This window comes from Podarcis pityusensis (genome assembly GCF_964106645.2).
Source record: "Podarcis pityusensis genome assembly, chromosome: 18".
Classification (NCBI taxonomy): domain Eukaryota; kingdom Metazoa; phylum Chordata; class Lepidosauria; order Squamata; family Lacertidae; genus Podarcis; species Podarcis pityusensis.
This window is the reverse complement of record NC_138043.1, coordinates 3,270,364-3,290,195: the sequence shown is the minus strand read 5'-3', so window position 1 is coordinate 3,290,195 and position 19,832 is coordinate 3,270,364. Positions and strand designations below refer to the sequence as shown.

The following is a 19,832-nucleotide window of genomic DNA, read 5'->3' as shown; positions in this document are numbered from 1 at the left end:
TTCTAATCCCCGCAACGGGGTGAGCTCCCGTTGCTCGGTCCCTTCTCCTGCCAACCTAGCTGTTCAAAAGCACACCAGTGCAAGTAGATAAATAGGTACCGCTCCGGCGGGAAGGTAAACGGCGTTTCCGTGCGCTGCTCTGGTTCGCCAGAAGCGGCTTAGTCCTGCTGGCCACATGACCCGGAAGCTGGACGCTGGCTCCCTCGGCCAGTAAAGCGAGATGAGCGCCGCAACCCCAGAGTCGGCCACAACTGGACCTAATGCTCAGGGGTCCCTTTACCTTTACCTTTAAGCAAGGGCTTGCCTTCCCTCCCCATAGTGGTCCAAATCAATCTGTTCATTGGATTCCACAAACTGAAGAAATGTGGGAAGGGGCCATATATATAGCTCAGCGGTCAAACATCTGCTTTGTGCACAAAAGGCCCCCGGTTCATTCTCCACCAGCGTCCCCAGGTATCGCTGGGAATGCCCCCTGCCTGAAAAACCCTGAAGAGCCACTGCTCTCAGTTAGTGAAGACAATACTGAGTTAGATGGCCCCATGATTTGACTTGTTCTAAGGCAGCTTCCTTTGCCTATTTTCCTGTTTGATTCCTAGGGGCAAAGCTGTGGAACTTTTAGGCGACTGCGCCGTGGGTTAAACCACAGAGCCTAGGACTTGCCGATCAGAAGGTCGGTGGTTCGAATCCCCGCAATGACGGGGTGAGCTCCCGTTGCTCAGTCCCTGCTCCTGCCAACCTAGCATTTTGAAAGCACGTCAAAATGCAAGTAGATAAGTAGGTACCGCTCTGGCGGGAAGGTAAATGGCGTTTCTGTGCGCTGCTCTGGTTCGCTTAGTCCTGCTGGCCACATGACCCGGAAGCTGTACGCCGGCTCCCTCGGCCAGTAAAGCGAGATGAGCGCCGCAACCCCAGAGTCGGTCACGACTGGACCTAATGGTCAGGGGTCCCTTTACCTTACTCTCCTGAAGATTTGCTCTTCAGCCCCATGTGAAATGATCTTGAGGCTGGGTTGAGTTTTAATACCTGGTGGTAAAGTTTTAACACCTGGAGCTGGTTTGGGCAAAGCTTACTTGATGGTAAAGCAGCAGCTGCAATAATACTAATACTAATACTAATATTAATATTAATAATAGAGTACTTTCCCCTGCCTCCACTGCATCCTGCCTGCATTAGAGATCATAGGAGCATTGAAAGCTGCCTTTACCAGGTCAGGCTATTTGTCCATCCTGCCCAGTGTTTTATACCCCAACAGGAAGTGGCTTTCTAGGGGCTCAGAAGGGGCCTTTTACATCACCTGCTCCTGTTTAACTGGAGGTGTCAACCTGGATCGAACCTGGGTCACTCCACATGCAAAGCAAGCCTTAGACACTGGGTTCCAGTTCTACCTTCCTGGCGATACCAGCAGTGATGGAAGTTCACGATGCTGTCATAAGTGTCCTGTGCAGCAAAATTTCCCTCAAAGAACCTGTTGTTGCTCAGCCTCCCATGGCACTTAGAACTAGCTTCCAGCGAGACTTGTCTGTCTGATGGCAACCATCCTTAGGGTGTGGCTCGCCTGCAGAGTAGATCCAGTTTTCTGGCTCAAGTTGACAAGACAAAGCCATTAGTCATCGGGTAGGGTAGTTTTTTTATCTTGGTGCCCAGAGAAAGAGATATAAAAAGAACTGCCTTCTCTGCGTGGGGAGGTGTGCTTGGTTCGTCTTTGCTTGGGGTTGGGTGGTGGTGGTGGAGACCAGAGTTCTCCCTTAGTGAATGAATTGTAGATGAAGCAGCAACATTGTGACGTCAAGTGTTGTCCTCATTACTGCTGCGGTGTCATGGGAGAAGGGTACATGATGTTGCCCTCTCCTACCCACCGAGGGTCACATGTTGTATTGTATTGCATTTGTAGGTTGGGTTGCTGTTATGAGGTAGAGCCCTGGCTCTTGGCTTTGTTCTGCTGGACACCTACATAAAAAGGTAAAGGGACCCCTGACCATTTGGTCCAGTCGTGGCCGACTCTGGGGTTGCAGCGCTCATCTCGCTTTACTGGCCGAGGGAGCCGGCGTACAGCTTCCGGGTCATGTGGCCAGCATGGCTAAGCCGCTTCTGGCGAACCAGAGCAGCACATGGAAACGCCGTTTACCTTCCCGCCGGAGTGGTACCTATTTATCTACTTGCACTTTGACGTGCTTTTGAATTGCTAGGTGGGCAGGAGCAGGGACCGAGCAATGGGAGCTCACCCCGTCATTGCGGGGATTCGAACCGCCGACCTTCTGATCGGCAAGCCCTAGGCTCTGTGGTTTAACCCACAGCGCCACCCGCGTCCCATGGACACATACATACCAGCATTCGAAATTTGCCAGGCGCATTATGCACCTGGCTATTGGCCACTTGCAACCAAGTGAAGATGCTCAGGCACCAGGATAGCACCTGACGTCTCCATCACCTGGAGGTTCATGCCTGGGGATCCTTGGATCTTGACCGTTTTCACACACCAACAACACATCCTGTAGAATCCTACCCATTGTATTTTGTCTGCGCAATCAGAATTAATTTCAGGATCAAAAAAGCTGTATTGAAAACTACAACTCTGCATTCCATTATGGTGACTGCCACTCTAGTTTAAGGAGCCATTTGGCGCCCAGCTTATATATCTGAGTTTCTAACACTGATACACACTACACCTGCTCTCTGTATGCTTTTGGGAAACCATAATTGGTGATAGAGGAGAAGGATGCTTCTGTAATGAGCAGTAGAGAGGCACAATTAATGCTGGGCCGCAGACGAGAGTATTTTCCAAGCATGGTCTGCATGGTTGTGTACATCATCTTGTACCATGAGGGCTAGAATCCTGAGTAAAAGAGAAAGTAGTTTAGCACCAGCTGAAGAGTCAAATCCTCTCAGCCACAAGTTAATCGACACAACATAGCTGCTGGGTTAAGATCAGCAAGGGATTTTATGCTTGTTCTTAAACATGCATGTATTTATTTGTAAAATATCTATCGATAACACTTTCAGTGTAACTCCCCCCCCCCCCCCGCCAGTGGGGAAGATTGCTTTGTGTTACAGCTCTGCATCCCAGCCGGTGTGCTTGTCATTTTGCCATTGTCATATCTCTCATTATTGCTGAAATGTTTCTCATAATTAAGACAAAAACAGTGTGCTTATTAGACTTCTTTACCCAAATGGGTGAACATGTCTGGGCAGGGACCGCGTCTCAATGGCAGGCCATCCGCTTTGCATTCAGAAGGTCCCAACCCGAGTCCCTGACATTGTTAGTTTAAACAGTGTAAGTACCAGCTTATTTGGGAAAAGACCCATCTGCCTGAGACCCTGGAAAGCAGCCTTCCCCTACCTTGTGCCCTCCAGATGTTTTGAACTGCACCTCCCATCAACTTCAGTGTCATGCAGCCAAGCTGGCTGGGGCTGTTTGGGGTTGTAACCCATCGCATTGGAGGGCACCAGGTTAGGGAAGGCTGATGAGGGCCACTTAAGAGACCTATAGCCTCGCCTCCCTCTTTTGTCTGGCTTGAGCCTGCTTTAACTTGAGCCACGTTTGTGCTGTGCCGAAGACTTCCTGCTTCCCTAGAGAAGCACACACACAATTAGATGTTTTTGTGGTGCTTAAGTTTCCTTTCAACAGCTCCTGCCATACACCTGGCTCCCCCACCTGTGGGGTTAATCATGTCATTGTGTTTGGGGATTCACTAATAACTTGTTTGCCAGCCAGGAGGTCTGTTCCTCTATTTGTGGTTTTGCCTCCTCTTAGCCCAGTGACAGCTGAGTTCAATTCTGTTACTGAAAGCCAATTCCTTAGCTGAGCATGTGCTCAGAGACATCTCTGATTCTGCCTGCCCCTGCCCCCAAGCCACTGTTCTGTACCTCCCTCCAAATAGTGGGTCTCAGGACTGAATATAATATGAACTGAAAGCTTGCTCTTGTCCAGAACTGGGCATCCAGTTGAAACCAAAAGTTGCCAACCTTCCTTTTGTCAATAAAAACCCCAAGCGCTTTCCTTGCATTAAAGTGGCATAAACAAAACATTTCAAAGAGTTAATTGCTTGCTCTGTTCTCTTTCCCACCCCGGGAGTGTTTGGGGGAACAAGATAAATAGGCATAGCTGTCCTTCCAACTTTACAATTTTATGATTCTATACCCTTGAGGGGTAAACTTTGTTAATTGGAGGAGGGTGGGGGGCGGATTTTTAACATCTGTCAGTCCGAGCTGTATCCTGGTGCTGGAGGTGATGGGAAGCTGATGGTGCCTGGGTCTTGAATTGCTGCACCTTTGAGGGAAGCCTTTGTCTCTGCCGCTGGTGTTTTCCCAACAGTCCCTCTCCCACCCATATGGCGTGCAAGCGGAGCATGTTGCCATTTGCATTGCTGATGGATGGCACTGTTTGCCTTAATGAAAGCGAGCATGAGAAAGCGTGAACTGAGGTGGAAGGATTTTCTCATACTTCAGTGGCCTTGAAGATCCTCTTTGGCTTGGGAGGCGGCGGCGGCGGCAGAGGAATCCCAATGTGTGGATAGAACCTAGAACCAAGGCCCAGTGTTTTTTGGCCTTGTTCAGGTATCTGCTTGTGTTAATGGGGGAGCGAAGAGAATCCTTTATTGTGGGGGAGGGATAGGTAAAGGGACCCCTGACCATTAGGTCTAGTCGTGACCGACTCTGGGGTTGCGGTGCTCATCTCACTTTACTGGCCGAGGGAGCCGGCATACAGCTTCCGGGTCATGTGGCCAGCAGGACTAAGCCGCTTCTGGAGAACCAGAGCAGCGCACGGAAACACCGTTTACCTTCCCGCCAGAGCGGTACGTATTTATCTACTTGCACTCTGACATGCTTTTGAACTGCTAGGTTGGCAGGAGCAGGGACCAAGCAACGGGAGCTCACCCCATCGCGGGGATTCGAACCGCCGACCTTCTGATCGGCAAGTCCTAGACTCTGTGGTTTAACCCAGAGCGCTACCCGCTTCCCCGGGGGAGGCATATGTATCCCCAAAAATTGTGTGTGTGTGTAGAGTTATGTCCTTGGGGTTGTTGTTTTTTTACATGTGGCACTTAGACTGAAGATTGACTCTCCTTGTGGGGTACAATGATGAGCTTTGTCTGTTCCGGCGCTGGAGTTTAAAACAATGAAAATATTTTTCTGTCCAGCAAGTGGAGAGTGCATTTACAGGGAGGGTCAGGTGTGCATCTCTAGCATAGAGGGATAGGGCACAAAAAGCTTAAATGCCCCAGGTGGGAAGGATGGGGGACCTGTGGCTCTTCAGGTGTTGCTAAACTCCAGCACCTATCATCCCTGATATATGGCTGGGGCTGGTGGGAACTGGAGTTGAAGAACCCCTGGAGCAGCCCGGGCTCTGCCTCTCCCTGCCCCATGGCACACTGTTTGACTGTAATAGTTCCATTGGCTTCGAAGCCCTAATGAGCCACAGTCCTAGTGTTCCCATGCTCATATGACAGCATTAGTGTTCAAATTACACTGTTACGTTACCATGCACCTAAGGTTCTAGTGCTGGCAGGAGTGCGTCTAGAAAAGCGAGGAGGTATTCTTGATGAAGAGCCTGCCAGGCCCTCTGCTGGCAGTTCAAGCCCTAAGCTGGGCATAGGCTAGGTGAACTTGTTGAGTAGGTCGCTTGAGCACTGCAGCAGCTGTGAGGTCCTTCCTCGCCGCCTGCAAAATAAAAGGGCACTTGCAAAAAGTTGTTGCTGCCGGTAGTGAATTACTTGCTGGACACCTTCCCGGGATGCAGTTCAATTCCCGAGGCACAAACGGTTTGTCTGAATCAGTTTAGGGGAAACAAACGGCCTGCCAGAATGGCTTTCCAGGGCCTTTGTGGTCTAGTGAATAGGGTGTTAGCGAGAGATCAAAGTTGAAATATCAGCCGAGCTGTGACCTTTCTTGGTTGCCTTGGGAAACTGCTACCTCTGTTTTAGCCTTGGTAAAAGGGGCAGAACAAAGGCTTTCTTCAAAGGGCAGCTGAGTGGAATGAGATTCAGGCTGTAAAGTATTGGCACATCTTTTCACAATATATCTATATATCTAAACCAGCACTCCGTACATTAATATTGTGCTTTTTGCAATGGTGTGGTGGAGTAATGATCATTAAGAAATTTTGCTTTATTCTGACACGTTGCTTCATAAGGTAAGTAAAAGTGCTGAGCTAACTCTTGGGTAGTAGTACATTTACAATCTACAAAGCATGCACGCACTGCTACACACTGCCTATTATGGTATAGCACCTTACTAGGAGAGCGTTTATGTAGATTGTGGGCTGTGAGATTTCAAGGGGCCTTTGTTTCCATGGAGCAGATACTAACTTTGTGTTCTTTGAATTACAGAAAGCTGTTTGTGGGTGGCCTTGACTGGAGTACCACGCAAGGTAACCGTTTCCTAAATTGACCATGCACATCTTACTGAGGTTCAGATCCCCTACCTCTGGGCTGCTGCTCTCGTTGTATCGTGGCTTTGAGAGGGCTGCCTCGTGCCAAAGCCTTTGGGTTTCCCTGAGGCCAGTGCAGCCTCAGATGTCTGAGAGATGGGGGTGGGGAGCTACTGGGAGGATAGTGGTTAGCGAGTGAGAGCACAAATCCTCAAGCCTTATTAAAACGAGCCTCCCTATAACTACAAGTTGCTCCTTGTGCCTTGGCTGTCTTGCCTCCACCATTAAGCTGTCCTTCTGTGGACCCTACGAGTCTGTTCTGAACAGCGTTCCGCTGCTTCTCAAAGCACTGAATGGCTGGGAACCCATTTTAAGGTAACGAATACTTCAAGCATCTGTTTTGGTTGCCCTGCAGGGGCTATGTCTGCCATCCCTCCTGGATCAGTCCTTCTCTTGCGGGTTTCCCACAGGCTTCTGGTTCACCACTGTGAGAACAGAACGCTGGACTAGATGGGCTGTTGGCCTGATCCTGCGGGCTTTCCTTATGTTCTCAAAAAGGTGCAAGCCAGCTTGAGACCATGTGTTGTGGGGGTGCATTTATTTCCGTCTCCGCCCACGTTCTGTCTCCCGGCAAATCGTCCTCAACAAAATGCGTGTGTGTGTGCTTCTTCAACAGAAACTCTCCGCAGCTACTTTTCCCAGTATGGGGAAGTTGTCGACTGTGTTATAATGAAAGATAAGACGACGAATCAGTCACGAGGGTTTGGATTCGTCAAATTCAAAGATCCCAATTGTGTGGGGACAGTCCTGGCCAGCAGGCCTCACACATTAGATGGCCGAAATGTAAGTTTTGCGTGGGGTGGGGGAGTGATTGCTTTCCCGGTTATTTCTTAAGCTAAGCAGGCAACTGTGACTGTGACTGACTGAATAATTAAAAGCTTTGGTTGAGCAATTGCTCCTTCCATATGTGACTGAACTGAGGCCGAACCTAATTAGAACTAGGCTTTTAGGGGGACTTTCAGCCCTTCTCTTATACGCTCTCCCCCATACCTTAACATCTGCTCACGATATCATGGGTGGTGAACAGTGAGATTCCCCTCTGCCCTTGACTGCTAGATGAACCCTCCTTTCCTGTTTTTGGAATTGCCACCACCCCAAAGTATCTCTTGGTCAGTGGGGCGCGCATCAGGTTAAGTAGCTGCCCTTGTGTGTTCTGCTGTCCCTTGGATTTGCGAAGTCTGGCAGGTGCCTGCTGTCATGCTCTTGCGAAATGAAAGTGTGGTGTAAACGAGGCAGGCTTGCAAGTCAGTCCACCAGCGTTGGACTTGGCAGTCTGCCCATCAGTTTCCCGAAGGGGATTAAGGCCCAGCTCTCTTTCCAGTTTGCAGCAGCCTCACTGCCCTGGTCCTTGCCAGCCCTGACTCGCAGGCGAGTGGCCATTTACACGCTAGGGAGGAGTGGGCAAGCAGCCAGCCCTGAGAGCGACTGGTAGGTCCACTTTGATTCAGAGTTTCCTAGCCTGCCTGTATTTATCCAAAGCATTTTTACTCGGCTCTTGAGCAAAACGAAACTAAAAGGCTCCCAGGGCAGCTTCCAAATCAGTCCCTGCCCTCTGGGATTTCAAAGACATGGCGTGGAAAAGGGATTGGGGGGGGAGGAGGAATAATAATAATAATAATAATAATAATAATTTTTTATTTATACCCCACCCATCTGGCTGGGCTTCCCCAGCCACTCTGGGCGGCTTCCCAAAAAAATATTAAAATACTGTAATACATCAAACATTAAAAGCTTCCCTAAACAGGGCTGCCTTCAGATGTCTTCTAAAAGTCTGGTAGTTGTTGTTCTCTTTGACATCTGGTGGGAGGGCGTTCCACAGGGAGGGCGCCACTACCGAGGAGGCCCTCTGCTTGGTTCCCTGTAACTTGGCTTCTCGCAGCGAGGGAACCGCCAGAAGGCCCTCGGTGCTGGACCTCAGTGTCCGGGTAGAACGATGGGGGTGGAGACGCTCCTTCAGAAAGAAGAAAGAAAGGAGGCTTGGGCACAAGTTCTTCGTTAGCAGTTTCTTATAACGACTGGCTAGAATGTACAAGGAGAGGAGGAGCTAAACATTGCTGGTCTCTCAGCTGTGCGTTGATTTAAAGGCCCTGCCATCCCTTCTCTCCTCCTGCCACATAGCCTGGTGGCTGCCTTTAGAGAAGATGACTGTGCTGAGTTGGTACACATCTGCCTGTGTTAGAATTGCCCCTATGGGCTTCTTGAGAGACGCTTTCAGCTGTCCACAGGAGGGCAGGACCTACTGGTCACCGCTCAGCTTGCTTGTTTGAATGCCAGCATCGAGCAAAGCCAGCTTCGGGTCTTCTTTTCTTTTCAAATAAAACTCTGGCTTGCCCTGCCTCCTGTTTCACCCTCTCCCTTGTTTGACAGATTGATCCAAAGCCTTGCACCCCTCGCGGAATGCAGCCAGAGAGAACCCGACCAAAGGAGGGATGGGTAAGGAAGCCGCTTTGGCGTGCGTCGCTCTCCGCTCTTTCCTCCCTCGGTGCCCTTACTGAGCTGCCAATGTTTGTTTCCCATGTACAAATTCTGAGGAGCTTCGTTAACCCGCTGGAAACAGGGCAGCAAAATTCAGCCGCACTGTCAAAAAACAAATGAAGCTCTGGGGACTGGGTTACCAGATGTCACCGCTTGCTGAAAGCAGCCATGTTTCAGTGTGCTCAGCTGAACCCGCTGATCTTCACGATCTGGCGCTCGGGGGGGGGTAGCTGTGGTTTTGATATGTGTATACCTGCTGCTTGCAGGGGGGCATGTTAACACTGACACATGAACATTGTTGTGTTCAGATGCCTCCTTGCCCAATGAATATTTATTATTGATGTTTATATTATGTCTATCCTTCCCCCGCAAAGGAATTGTTCAAGGGGGGAATAGAAAGGAGCCATAAGTGTTATAAGAGCCAGTAACAGTCAGCACAGGCCAGGAAAGGCATTAGCCATAAAGTCTTAGTGACCAAACGTGTCTTCATTTCCTGACCTCCCTTGTTGTAGTTAAGTAGCTTAGCCGGCTTCACTGGGGAGCAGTTGCTACCACAATGAAGGGTCCACCGAATGTCCTGGTGTGCTTGTTCGATTTGTGAAGTCAAGGGGTTCTGTTGGGTCAGCTCCTCCTGTCAGTTAGGAGCAGCCCAGCCTTGGGAGCATGTAGGGTAAGTCTCTTCAGCTTGGGGATTTTTCCAGAGTTCTGCCTACACATCTGCCCTCTGGGGTTTTCTGCCAGTGTCTCCATTTGCCACCCACATCGGTTCCAGGTTCCCTGGCATACTGTCCCCTTGCTTTCGGCTCCATCCACGCCTGTGAGCTCTCAGCGGCCCATTCCCTTCTCCCACTCCCACCCTTGTCCCTGTTTTTTAACTACCGTATTTTTCGCTCTATAGGACGCACTTTTTCCCCTCCAAAAATTGAGGGGAAATGTGTGTGCGTCCTATGGAGCGAATGCAGGCTCCTTGGCTTCAGCGATAGCAATGCTAAGCCTCCCAAGCGCAGAGGGAGCACTCCCTCCGTGCTCCAGAGGCTTCGTGTTGCTTTCGCTGAAGCCCTCTCGCTCTCCAGGCTTCAGGGATTGCCGCGCGCAGCCCCTCCGGCAGGGAGAGGCTGCACGGGGCTATGGCTTCTTTAGCCCCGCGCAGCTTCTCCCGGGAGGGAGAGGTTGCGTGGGGCTAAAGAGGAAGCCAAAACAGGCCAGTGGGATCCATCCCACTGGCTGCCTTGGCTTGTGCCATAGCCACGCGCAACCCCTCCGGCAGGGAGAGGTTGCGCGCATCCTGTACGCTGCTCTTTGGGGCTGGGGGGGAAATAAGATTATTTTTCTTGATTTCCCCTCCTAAAAAGGGGTGCGCCCTATGTTCCGGTGCGCCCTATGGAGCGAAAAATACGGTATGCTCTCCACAGAGTGTCTTCTCTCCTCCTCTGCTCTCAAGCCATGCCTTCAGCCTCCATTTCTGCCAAGCTTTTCCGGACCTGCACTGCAACTGTGCTTTCCTTGATAATCAGCCCTTGCTATCAAATCCTTCCCTCCCTTCTCACCTTTGTCCTGTTTGCTGTACTTGATCGCTGCCCATCTCACTTATACGGAGGAGGCATGGGTGGGGAAGAAATGATTACAGTGTTCTTAACAGCACTTCCACGCGCAGGCAGAGTTCAGTTCACGCACGGCAACTTAACTTGGCGAGTCTTTCCAAGGTGCCTGCTCCAGTAGCGTGAGCCTTTTAGGTGCAGCTGGTTTTCAAGAAAGGTAACGTCTGAATTGTTCACCTTCTGGCCGATGTGATTCCATCCACATGCAAATATGTCATTTCAGCACCCTGGGCGCACATTTGTAGCACAACGCATCAGCACTTCCTTCCAGTAGGACAGGAAGACTTGTGACTATTGTTCACCGCTTCAGTTGTTGAATTATTGGGGGGCGGGTAGGGAGGTGACCTAGCCCCCCAATAGCCTTTGCTCAAAAGCCCCTACAAAACTCAGATAAGAGGACCAATACAAATGGTAAGAGGAATGGACTTCCTCTCTACCTTTACCCATTGAAAACATCTCTCTCAACTCCCACCCCACTGGTGCTGCCTCACATATACCGTATTTTTTGCTCTATAAGACGCACTTTCCCCCTCCTAAAAAGTAAGGGGAAATGTGTGTGCGTCTTATGGGGCGAATGCAGGCGGGAGGCTCTGCTCAGCACTCCCTTTAAAGAGCCGCATGGAACGTGTGTGTGGCACACACACTCCATGTGCTCTTTAAAGGAGTGTAGCTCTTGGGGGAGCCTTAGCCACACGCAGCCTCTCCTGGGCAGGGGGAGAATTCATGCCGCTGCCCGGGAGAGGCTGCGCGCGGCTATCCCATAAGCCACGACAGCAAGCGGGATCGCTGAGCTGTGATCCTGCTTGCTGTCATGGCTTCTGGGATTCAGATTTTTTTTTTCTTGTCTTCCTCCTCCAAAAACTAGGTGCGTCTTGTGGTCTGGTGCGTCTTACAGAGCGAAAAATACAGTCCCTCTGCCCTTTGCAGTGGAGACACATGCTGACAAATGGCGGTCTGGCCGCGTGAACGAATTTTGTTGTTGGTTGTGGGTTTTTTGGAGGGTGTGTGTCTTTGAGCCGGATCTGAACTGCAGGCTGCAAGACAAGTTAGAGAGCGCAGCTTAGTCCATCTCTGAATTTTAAGTCCAGTGTGAAAGAACCCTTTTGCCCCTCTTCCTTTAAGGCAGAAGTTGCTCGGCCGTCAAAAGGACCGGCGCTTCCGCAGGCATGGAACAAGCGTCACTTTGAAGGATACATCCTAGTTTTAATTGCCGCCGTTTCTGTCCCTTTTGTCTTAGCAGAAAGGATCCAGGAGCGATAACAAATCTAATAAAATATTTGTCGGTGGGATCCCTCACAACTGCGGCGAGACAGAGCTCAGGGAATACTTCAAGAAGTTCGGAGTGGTGAGTTTATTGCGGTGGCAGGCATCAGGTCTCCAGAAAGCAGCTTCTTTCTCCCATCTCCTCCATCTCCATTCCCTCCTCTACACCTGGAGTTCAATTTTTTGCCTCATCAACATGAAATATTCCTGTGGCTGTCTGCTCCTTCTTAAAAACCAACCAACCCTTCATTTCTGGGCATTAGTCATAAAAGCCCCTAGTTCTAAGGTGTTTGGTTTCAGAATCCTGAGCCCATGGTTTAGCCTCTTCTCAAAGTCCCATTGATCCAGGATAAGGATGTCTGATTTTTGCAAAATGTAGACAGCATGGCTTTTGTGTCTTTGTACTGTTTTGTGGCAGAAATAATTTTTTGGCTAAGGCCTTGGCTGGTATTAATTTGATGCCATGAAGTCTGCTCCTGCCCCTCTGTCTTCTCAGGGTGGACTGACCAACCAGTGTGATATCTCCCTTGATGTCCTGACCGTCTCTAGGATCCCCCCACCCGAAAGCTGGAGCCTCTGGTGAGGGGCTCAGTGGTCCCCTATTCATAAACAGGTGAAACTCGAAAAATTAGAATACCATCGAAATGTTCCTTGATTTCAGGAATTCAACTTGAAAGGTGAAACTAATATATGAGATAGACTCATGACATGCAAAGCGAGATATGTCAAGCTTTGATTTGTGATCATGGCGTACAGCTGGTGAAAACCCCAAATTAACCATCTCAGAAAATTAGAATATTCAAGGAAATCAGCAAAACAAGGATTGCAAATCGAACAAGATTGGACCTCTGAGAAGTAGAAGCACGTCGTGCTTTGCATTTCACGAGTCGATCTCATATATTAGTTTCACCATTCAAGTTGAATTCCTGAAATCAAGGAACTTTCCCACGATATTCTAATTTTTCGAGTTTGACCTGTATAGTAGTAAACAAATTAATTAATTAATTATATCCATTCCTCACTCTTTGGTCAAGTATGCCACACACACACACCCCCCCCCCCAGTCCTGGCTTATAACAAAATCCAACGCAAGGGTGTAATGTAGCAGGGATATGTTGAGTTGTGTGTGTCTAGCAAGCTTCTCTTGCACCTGATAACGGATGACCACCCTTTCTTAGAGCAAGGGAGTGGGGATTTCCATTGGGGCTGGTTGATGGTGAAAATGCCAACTCACAGAAGTAGCTCTTCCACTGACTATTTTTGGTCAAGGTGCAATTTGCCTAAATGGTTCGCAGATCATTTTCATGCTTTGTTCTCAAGTGGGCCACATCCTTCACTCCCCCCCTCCCACCTCACCCCTCTTCTTTCTCCCTCCCACCCACCCCCAAAGCAGGTAAGTCACCAAACAACTCATCATTATTTGGACATAGGTTGCCTGCATTTATACTTTAATTTACAAGCTGCTTATGTTTGGAGCAGAGAGAGAATGGTAGACTCCCAGTTCCGGGCAGGCTTTGGCCCTTATCTCTGTGCTCCAGGCACCTAGGGCCTGAAAAGAAAAAGAAGAATCGCACCAGCAAGCTTTGAAAACAGGGTTTTGTTAATACAAGAAAAACCTATTTAATCACAACAGCGGATTTGCGTAGGTTTACGCCTGGAGTGTTACCAGTGTAACACATGAGGTGTGAAGCATGATTTTCCCCAGAACTCTTCCCTTTCTCAGAGGCTTGGGTTTCTGTGGACCTTTTCGTTCGAAACTATCACTGGCTTACCCAGGAAAAGAGTTGAATGATTTGCAAAATAGAAAAATGGGGGTATTTTTTATGCTAGTACTGAGTTGGGATCGGGGGGAGTAATTTTAATGCACTGGCAGAGTGGCCCGCTGTTGAAGGGTGGGTAATGAATTTAATAATAGTAAGTCCAACCAGGGTTATCTGTATCCCTGTCCTCCTTGTTCCCCTGCAAATCTTACCTTTGGAATAAGCCCCCAGGTGTCCTGCTGATTTTTCATAGTTTCCCTTCCTTCCCAAACCCCCAAATTTTCACAGGAATTTAAGGAGTTCCGGCAGCAGCTTTAGGAAGCACCAGGAAATTGGTTCTGAGGTGTGCTGGAACAGAATGGATTTGAGAGGCGCAGGTGGAAGGGTGGGCAAGGACCTGTGCCAGGGTATTAAGGCCATAAATAGCAACACCCTAGAGGTCTCGGGCCCTAAGGAAGTTAGATTAGCCTCAACCAGAGCCAGGGCCTTCTCAACACTGGCTCCGGCCTGGTGGAATGCTCTGCCTCATGAGACTAGGGCCCTGCGGGATCTGATTTCTTTCCGCAGGGCCTGTAAGACAGAGTTGTTCCACCTGGCCTTTGGCTTAGAATCAGTTTGATTCCCTCCCCCTCTTTCTTTTTCCTTCCTCCTCCTGTGAAGAGGCTGCATCCTAATGTTTTAATGTTGTATTTTAATCTTGTTTTTTTTAAAGTGGTGCTTCAGGTTAAGAACAGTTTCAGGTTAAGTACGGACCTCCGGAACGAATTAAGTACTTAACCCAGGGTACCACTGCAGTTTGCTCAGTTTCGGAAGCAGACTGGAATTCAACTTGAGACGCGCAATTAAAAAAGGGGAACTAGCTTTTCCCAACAGCGAATGTGTAAACTTGAACTTGTTCAGCAACTAATGACTACTTTTGCCCAGATGAATCAGAAACATGATGCTCCTGTTTGCTTGAGGGGGTTTTCGTGGGGAGGTGGGGCAAACGATGGGCAAGGTGTAATTGGGCAGGTCCCCAAAGGGAATTGACCCATGTTAGTAAGATCGGCGTTCTTGCTTGGTAACCTGAACCCTGCCAAACGAGTTGTCTTTTCAAACCTTAACTCGCCCCGGGTGGACCCATGTGTATCCCATTTCATTATGCAGTTGTCCTTTGGCTCCCAAAATACTCCCGGGGGGGGCGTTTGTGGCTCATCCGGGCAAATGCTACCTAAAAGCCCTTGAGTGGTGCCGGGTGATACATTTTCTCCTTCCCGCTGATGGCTGCTTCAGCAACTCAGCCTCAGCTTCCCCATGTGAGCAGCTCAGCCTCCTGGGGCTGGTTGGGGGAGGCTCTGAGTTCCGAAAGCCCTCATCCTGCCACAGCAGAGGCAGGCTGAGCTGGGCCTGTAAAACGGGGAGCAGAGCCCCTCAAGCTTGTGGCTGGTGGCAGTTTCTTTCCCCTTGTGCTTAGCTAGGTGACATCTCTTGTTATCTCCTTGTCTAACTAAAGAGGCCACCAGTAAATTAATCCGTATAGGTTTGCCAATTAGGCCTCATTTGCAGACGGTGAAAGTGGGTGGGCTGAATGTTGAGGATTGGGCAGCTCTTAAACTTGCCACTGTCCCTCCTGACTCGATTTCTCCAGAATGCCCTGGAACGACGCTGTCTCAAGGAAGCATTACCGTATTTTTTGCTCTATAAGACTCACCTTTTCCCTCCTAAAAATTAAGGGGAAATGTGTCTGCGTCTTACGGAGCGAATGCAGGCTGCGCATCTATCCCAGAAGCCAGAACAGCAAGAGGGATTGCTGCTTTCACTGCGCAGTGATCCCTCTTGCTGTTCTGACTTCTGAGATTCAGAAATTTTTTTTTCTTGTTCTCCTCTTCCAAAAACTAGGTTCGTCTTGTGGTCTGGTGCGTCTTATAGAGCGAAAAATACGGTATTCCAATGGCTCTTTAAGGGGATAGCAGCCCCCGTGCTCAAATATAAACCTTTTTCTACACACACACACACACACACACACATACACACACACCTCAAAAAATATCTATGCAAGGTTCTCAAATAAAAACTCCACTCACAAACCAAGCAGACATTTCTCATTTGTTTAGAAAATCACAAAATGAGAAGAGACTACCAGCCTATAAGTGCTGCCATCTCTCTCTCTCTCTTTCTCTCTCTCTCTCTCTCTCTCTCTCTCTCCCTCTTCCCCACTTCTCAGGATGTTTGGCACAAGCCAACTTAAGCCCATGCTGCCTGGGAAGGAATATGCCTGCCTCCCTGACTTCTTGCACCATCTGAAGATTTGGGCCCTGCGGTCAAACACCTGAGTTCAGCCGTCTGGGTGGCGGTGCTCTTAAAATAAGTGTTCTCTTGAAATCACAGCCTCTGGGATCTCTGGCATTAAGTGACAAGCTAATATTTATTTCAGAGGCTACAAAATTGTAAAGAATGGTGAAATCTGAATGGGCAGCCCATTACTTCACAACCCAAGAATCTCCCACTGACTTAGCAGTGCCCTGTTCACTGTTTGGGGAGACATTGAGAGATTTCCTGTATTTGCAGGGAGAGCTGCTTAGCTATCCAAACATGACAATCTTGCATCAGTTTTTCGGGGAGTCATTATTACCGTCTTCTTTGCTCTATAAGACTCACCTTTTCCCTCCTAAAAAGTAAGGGAAAATGTGTGTGTGTCTCATGGAGCGAATGCAGGCTACGCAGCTATCCCAGAAGCCAGAACAGCAAGAGGGATTGCTGCTTTCACTGCGCAGCGATCCCTCTTGCTGTTCTGGCTTCTGAGATTCATAATATTTTTTTTCTTGTTTTCCTCCTCCAAAAACTAGGTGCGTCTTGTGGTCTGGTGCGTCTAATAGAGCGAAAAATATGATAGATGGCATCAGTTATTCAGGAGTGAAAAATACGTCTTTTTAGGAGCGCTGATTGTCATTTGAGGCTCTCTTTCCCTTGCTTATCACGCACTAGCCTCTAGATTGCCCCTTGAAAAAACAAACAAGGTACAGAGGTTAGTAAAGGGTAGTTAGCGCAGGCCACCTGTTTATATGAGCAGACTGCCCCCTTGGGGAGTTCTGCCTGCTTGAAACAATTACTAACCCGGCTAGAAAACATGCTCTGTGTTCCTTGTTTGTTCCTCCAGCTCACGCACCCGTCCTCCCTCTCCAGGGCAATCTGCTTTTCTCCCTGTTCCTAGCAAGATGTGTTTTCTGCTGCTTCGGCGCAATTAATCTGCACCTTGTCTGGAGAATTTTAAAAGACCGGTGGGGAGGTAGCCCTCTACCGATCTGTGACTTTGGTTTGCACTTTGGCATTGCTTTCTCGGTTATCCATTTGTTTTTCTAAAAAAAGGTTATTGCAGTTATATATTAACACCTGAAAGAAGAAAGAGCCACGAGTGGGTCTTCTGCCTCTCAGCCCTTGCTTGGGGAAGGGCTTATTCTGCCTTGCTTCCTATCAGATGCTTATCGCTAGCCGCACCTCAAGCGTCCGATTGTGCTTCTGCTTTCTTTGCGTGGCCTCATCCTGCTGCCTGCCGTGTGTTAACCCTCCTGTGGGAGCTTCATCAGTCGAATTTCCCCTTTTCTCTTTTCTAGGTCACTGAAGTGGTCATGATCTATGATGCAGAGAAGCAGCGGCCCCGAGGTAAAGGAGAATCTAGTTTGTCCTTGAAATTTCTTTATCCTCTCCCTATGTCAGATGGCAAACTTTCACAACATCAACACACAATATTGTTTACATTGCCTCGGGAAATTATTCCACTGAACAAACTGCTACATGTAATTCATGCAATTCCATCCTCCAGTGTGTTACTGCTTTTGAAGTCAGGTGTTAAATGTCCGTCTCTGTCTCCACCCTACCTGCCCGTTCCCCCACAAGGTGTCTTCTTTAACGAAAAGGTTGACACCTGTATTGAGCCGCTTGTTTCAAATAGGCGAAGGAGAAGGAGTGAAAAGAAGCAGTCATTAAATGTACACATTCTCCTATCCCCCCCCCCCTTTTTAGAGCCATAAGGTAAAGGTACCCCTGACCATTAGGTCCAGTTGTGGCCAACTCGGGTTGCGGCGCTCATCTCGCTTTATGGGCCGAGGGAGCCGGTGTACAGCTTCCGGGTCATGTGGCCAGCAGAACTAAGCCGCTTCTGGCGAACCAGAGCAGCGCACGGAAACACCGTTTACCTTCCCGCCGGAGCGGTGCCTATTTATCTACTTGCACTTTGACGTGCTTTCGAACTGCTAGGTTGGCAGGAGCAGGGACTGAGCAACTGGAGTTCACCCTGTCATTGCGGGGATTCAAACCGCCGACCTTCTGATCGGCAAGTCCTAGGCTCTGTGGTTTAACCCACAGCGCCACCCGCGTCCCTTATTTTTTACAGCATACAGGCTCTTAAAATCTGTTTTCCAAGGCTGCAGTTATCAGTAACTGCAAGATTAGAACATATGTTCAGCTTTGCCCTTTTTTGTGATTAAATGGCTTCAGCTAAAAGCACTGGCCAAAGGCCACGTCTGTTAAGTTGCTTCTTGAAAAGTTGCGCAGACGAGGATCTAGGCAAAAGCCCCCTGTTACCCTTGAGGGATAACTGCTTTTATGTTTGAGTGAGTAGGCAGTTTCTCCCCGAACTCCAAAGGCTGAGTCAGCAGTGCCTTCTCAGCTTCAGCCCCAGCGGGAACCGGCCCTTGTCTTGTCTAGCTTTCCATTCCACCAATCACTTTTCAGTCGGCTCTTAGAGGCAGTATTTTTTTCAAACCAAAACGTCATCTGCGTGAGTTGTACCTAACCCACTCGGTAGCATGTCAGACATGCTAGGAAACAGTTTGCCATCTAGACTTTTCCACTCTTCCTTGTTGACTCCATTTATTTTAAAGCAATATGTAAATTCTTCACTTCATATTGATTAAGCTGTTAAGTCTTAGTTTTTATTTTAATTTAGACATACATCCTTAGTGGCATATTTAAGTGTTTCATAGTAAAAGTACAGTAAACGTTAAGTTCTTTCTTCCCCCCCTCCCCTTCCTTTTCTTCTCTCTCTCTCTCTGTGAACTGTTTGTGATTAATATCTCTTTAGATTTTCTTCTCTCTAGGTGATAGATTATCACAGAGGTACAGGCCATTTCCCCAAATGGAGGAGGGGTTCAGGCTTCTGCCTTTATTTGGAGTGTAAACTTGAAAGTTTTCAATATTTGGGGGCAGGAGGAGTGGGGGCGGGCGGTTTTCTCTTATTTTGATGCCTTTTAATTCGTTTTGCAACAGCTTTGCACTGTTTCAACAGAAAAATTCACTGACCCAGTAAAGAGCAGCATCTTCTTGCATGGTTCCCCGCCCCCTTTAAAGTTGGGAGAGGCAGTGAAAGAACCTTGCCACTACTTTGAACCATCTTTCCCGCACTTGTGCTCACCAGGAAAACAAGACCCAGACGTGATGATTTTTTTTACTTAAACGACCCCCTAAAGCTCTCGCAGTTCAACTTTCCCAGTGACGAAGCAGGAAACTTTGAAGGCTTCCTTCCGAGGTTTTGTCTTTTGCCTTAAAGCCTCACTTATGCAAGTAGCTACCACCAGCAGGTTTGAAGGGCGTGAGCTGCTGGGCAGCCGTGTTTAGCTTCAGCCTTGTACACCACAAGTGTGTCCGGCGCTGGATGCCAAACATGGGTGGCGAGTTGGTGTGGCAGATTGGGCCCGGCTCAGCTCACAGCCAGCAGCTTTCAGCCAGTTGGACATGATCCTGCAGCCTGCACTAGCGATCTACCCATTCCGACTACGGGCAAACATGACTCTTGTGTTTACACCGCTTTCCTCTTAACCACTTTTGTCTGCGGCGTCCTGCGGTTTCCATTGCAACCCTGTGCTTCCTTCACTCAGTTGCACAGCTGTAAACTTCACTGCAAGTGTCAACGTGTCGGTTAGACCCCTGGGGGAGGCGAAGAGCAAATGCCTCTTTCATCGGTGGCTGCCCTGTGTTGCTTGCTCTGGTGCATCACATTGATAACTTGTGAAGTCTCCCTGGCTGTCCTAGTTCCTCTCTTAAGCATCCTTGGAAAACACACTACTCCCTGTCCCAATTCTTGGTGTCTCTTTCTGCTCAATCTCTTGCCCTCTTAAGATCTTAAACTTCCTTCTTTCACCTTAAAATCTCTGCTCAGTCATTTGTATGGCTGTTAGGAAGCCTGACTCGTATACTGGGCACCCACCCCTTATTCCCATTTTACAGAAGGGGAATGTGCGCTTGAATACTAATTGGCTTCCTTTCAGCCAGCTAGTGATTTCGTGAGCTATGATATAAACTGGTTCCCCCTGCCGCCACCGCATCCTACCAGTT

The 19,832-nt window shown here is 48.9% G+C and overlaps 2 protein-coding genes across 9 annotated transcripts in view; one reads left to right on the top strand and one right to left on the bottom strand.

Moving 5' to 3' along the window:
- GAMT (guanidinoacetate N-methyltransferase) overlaps positions 1-19,832 on the bottom strand; it is a 242,831-nt gene that overhangs the window by 25,231 nt on the left and 197,768 nt on the right. The window lies entirely within an intron of this gene.
- DAZAP1 (DAZ associated protein 1) overlaps positions 1-19,832 on the top strand; it is a 50,657-nt gene that overhangs the window by 10,085 nt on the left and 20,740 nt on the right. For 5 of the 7 annotated variants that reach the window (XR_013981177.1, XR_013981178.1, XM_080989087.1 and 2 more), the window contains exons 2-6: positions 6,327-6,367; positions 7,044-7,210; positions 8,795-8,860; positions 11,738-11,845; positions 17,114-17,162. Coding sequence is in view for 5 of the 7 variants with exons in the window: in XM_080989087.1 (XP_080845213.1) it covers positions 6,327-6,367; positions 7,044-7,210; positions 8,795-8,860; positions 11,738-11,845; positions 17,114-17,162 (431 nt within the window). In the remaining 2 variants the exon portion in view is untranslated. Of the gene's footprint in view, positions 1-6,326; positions 6,368-7,043; positions 7,211-8,794; positions 8,861-11,737; positions 11,846-17,113; positions 17,163-19,832 lie in introns of those variants that run through there. The other 2 variants (XM_080989085.1, XM_080989088.1) reach the window with 2 other exon arrangements.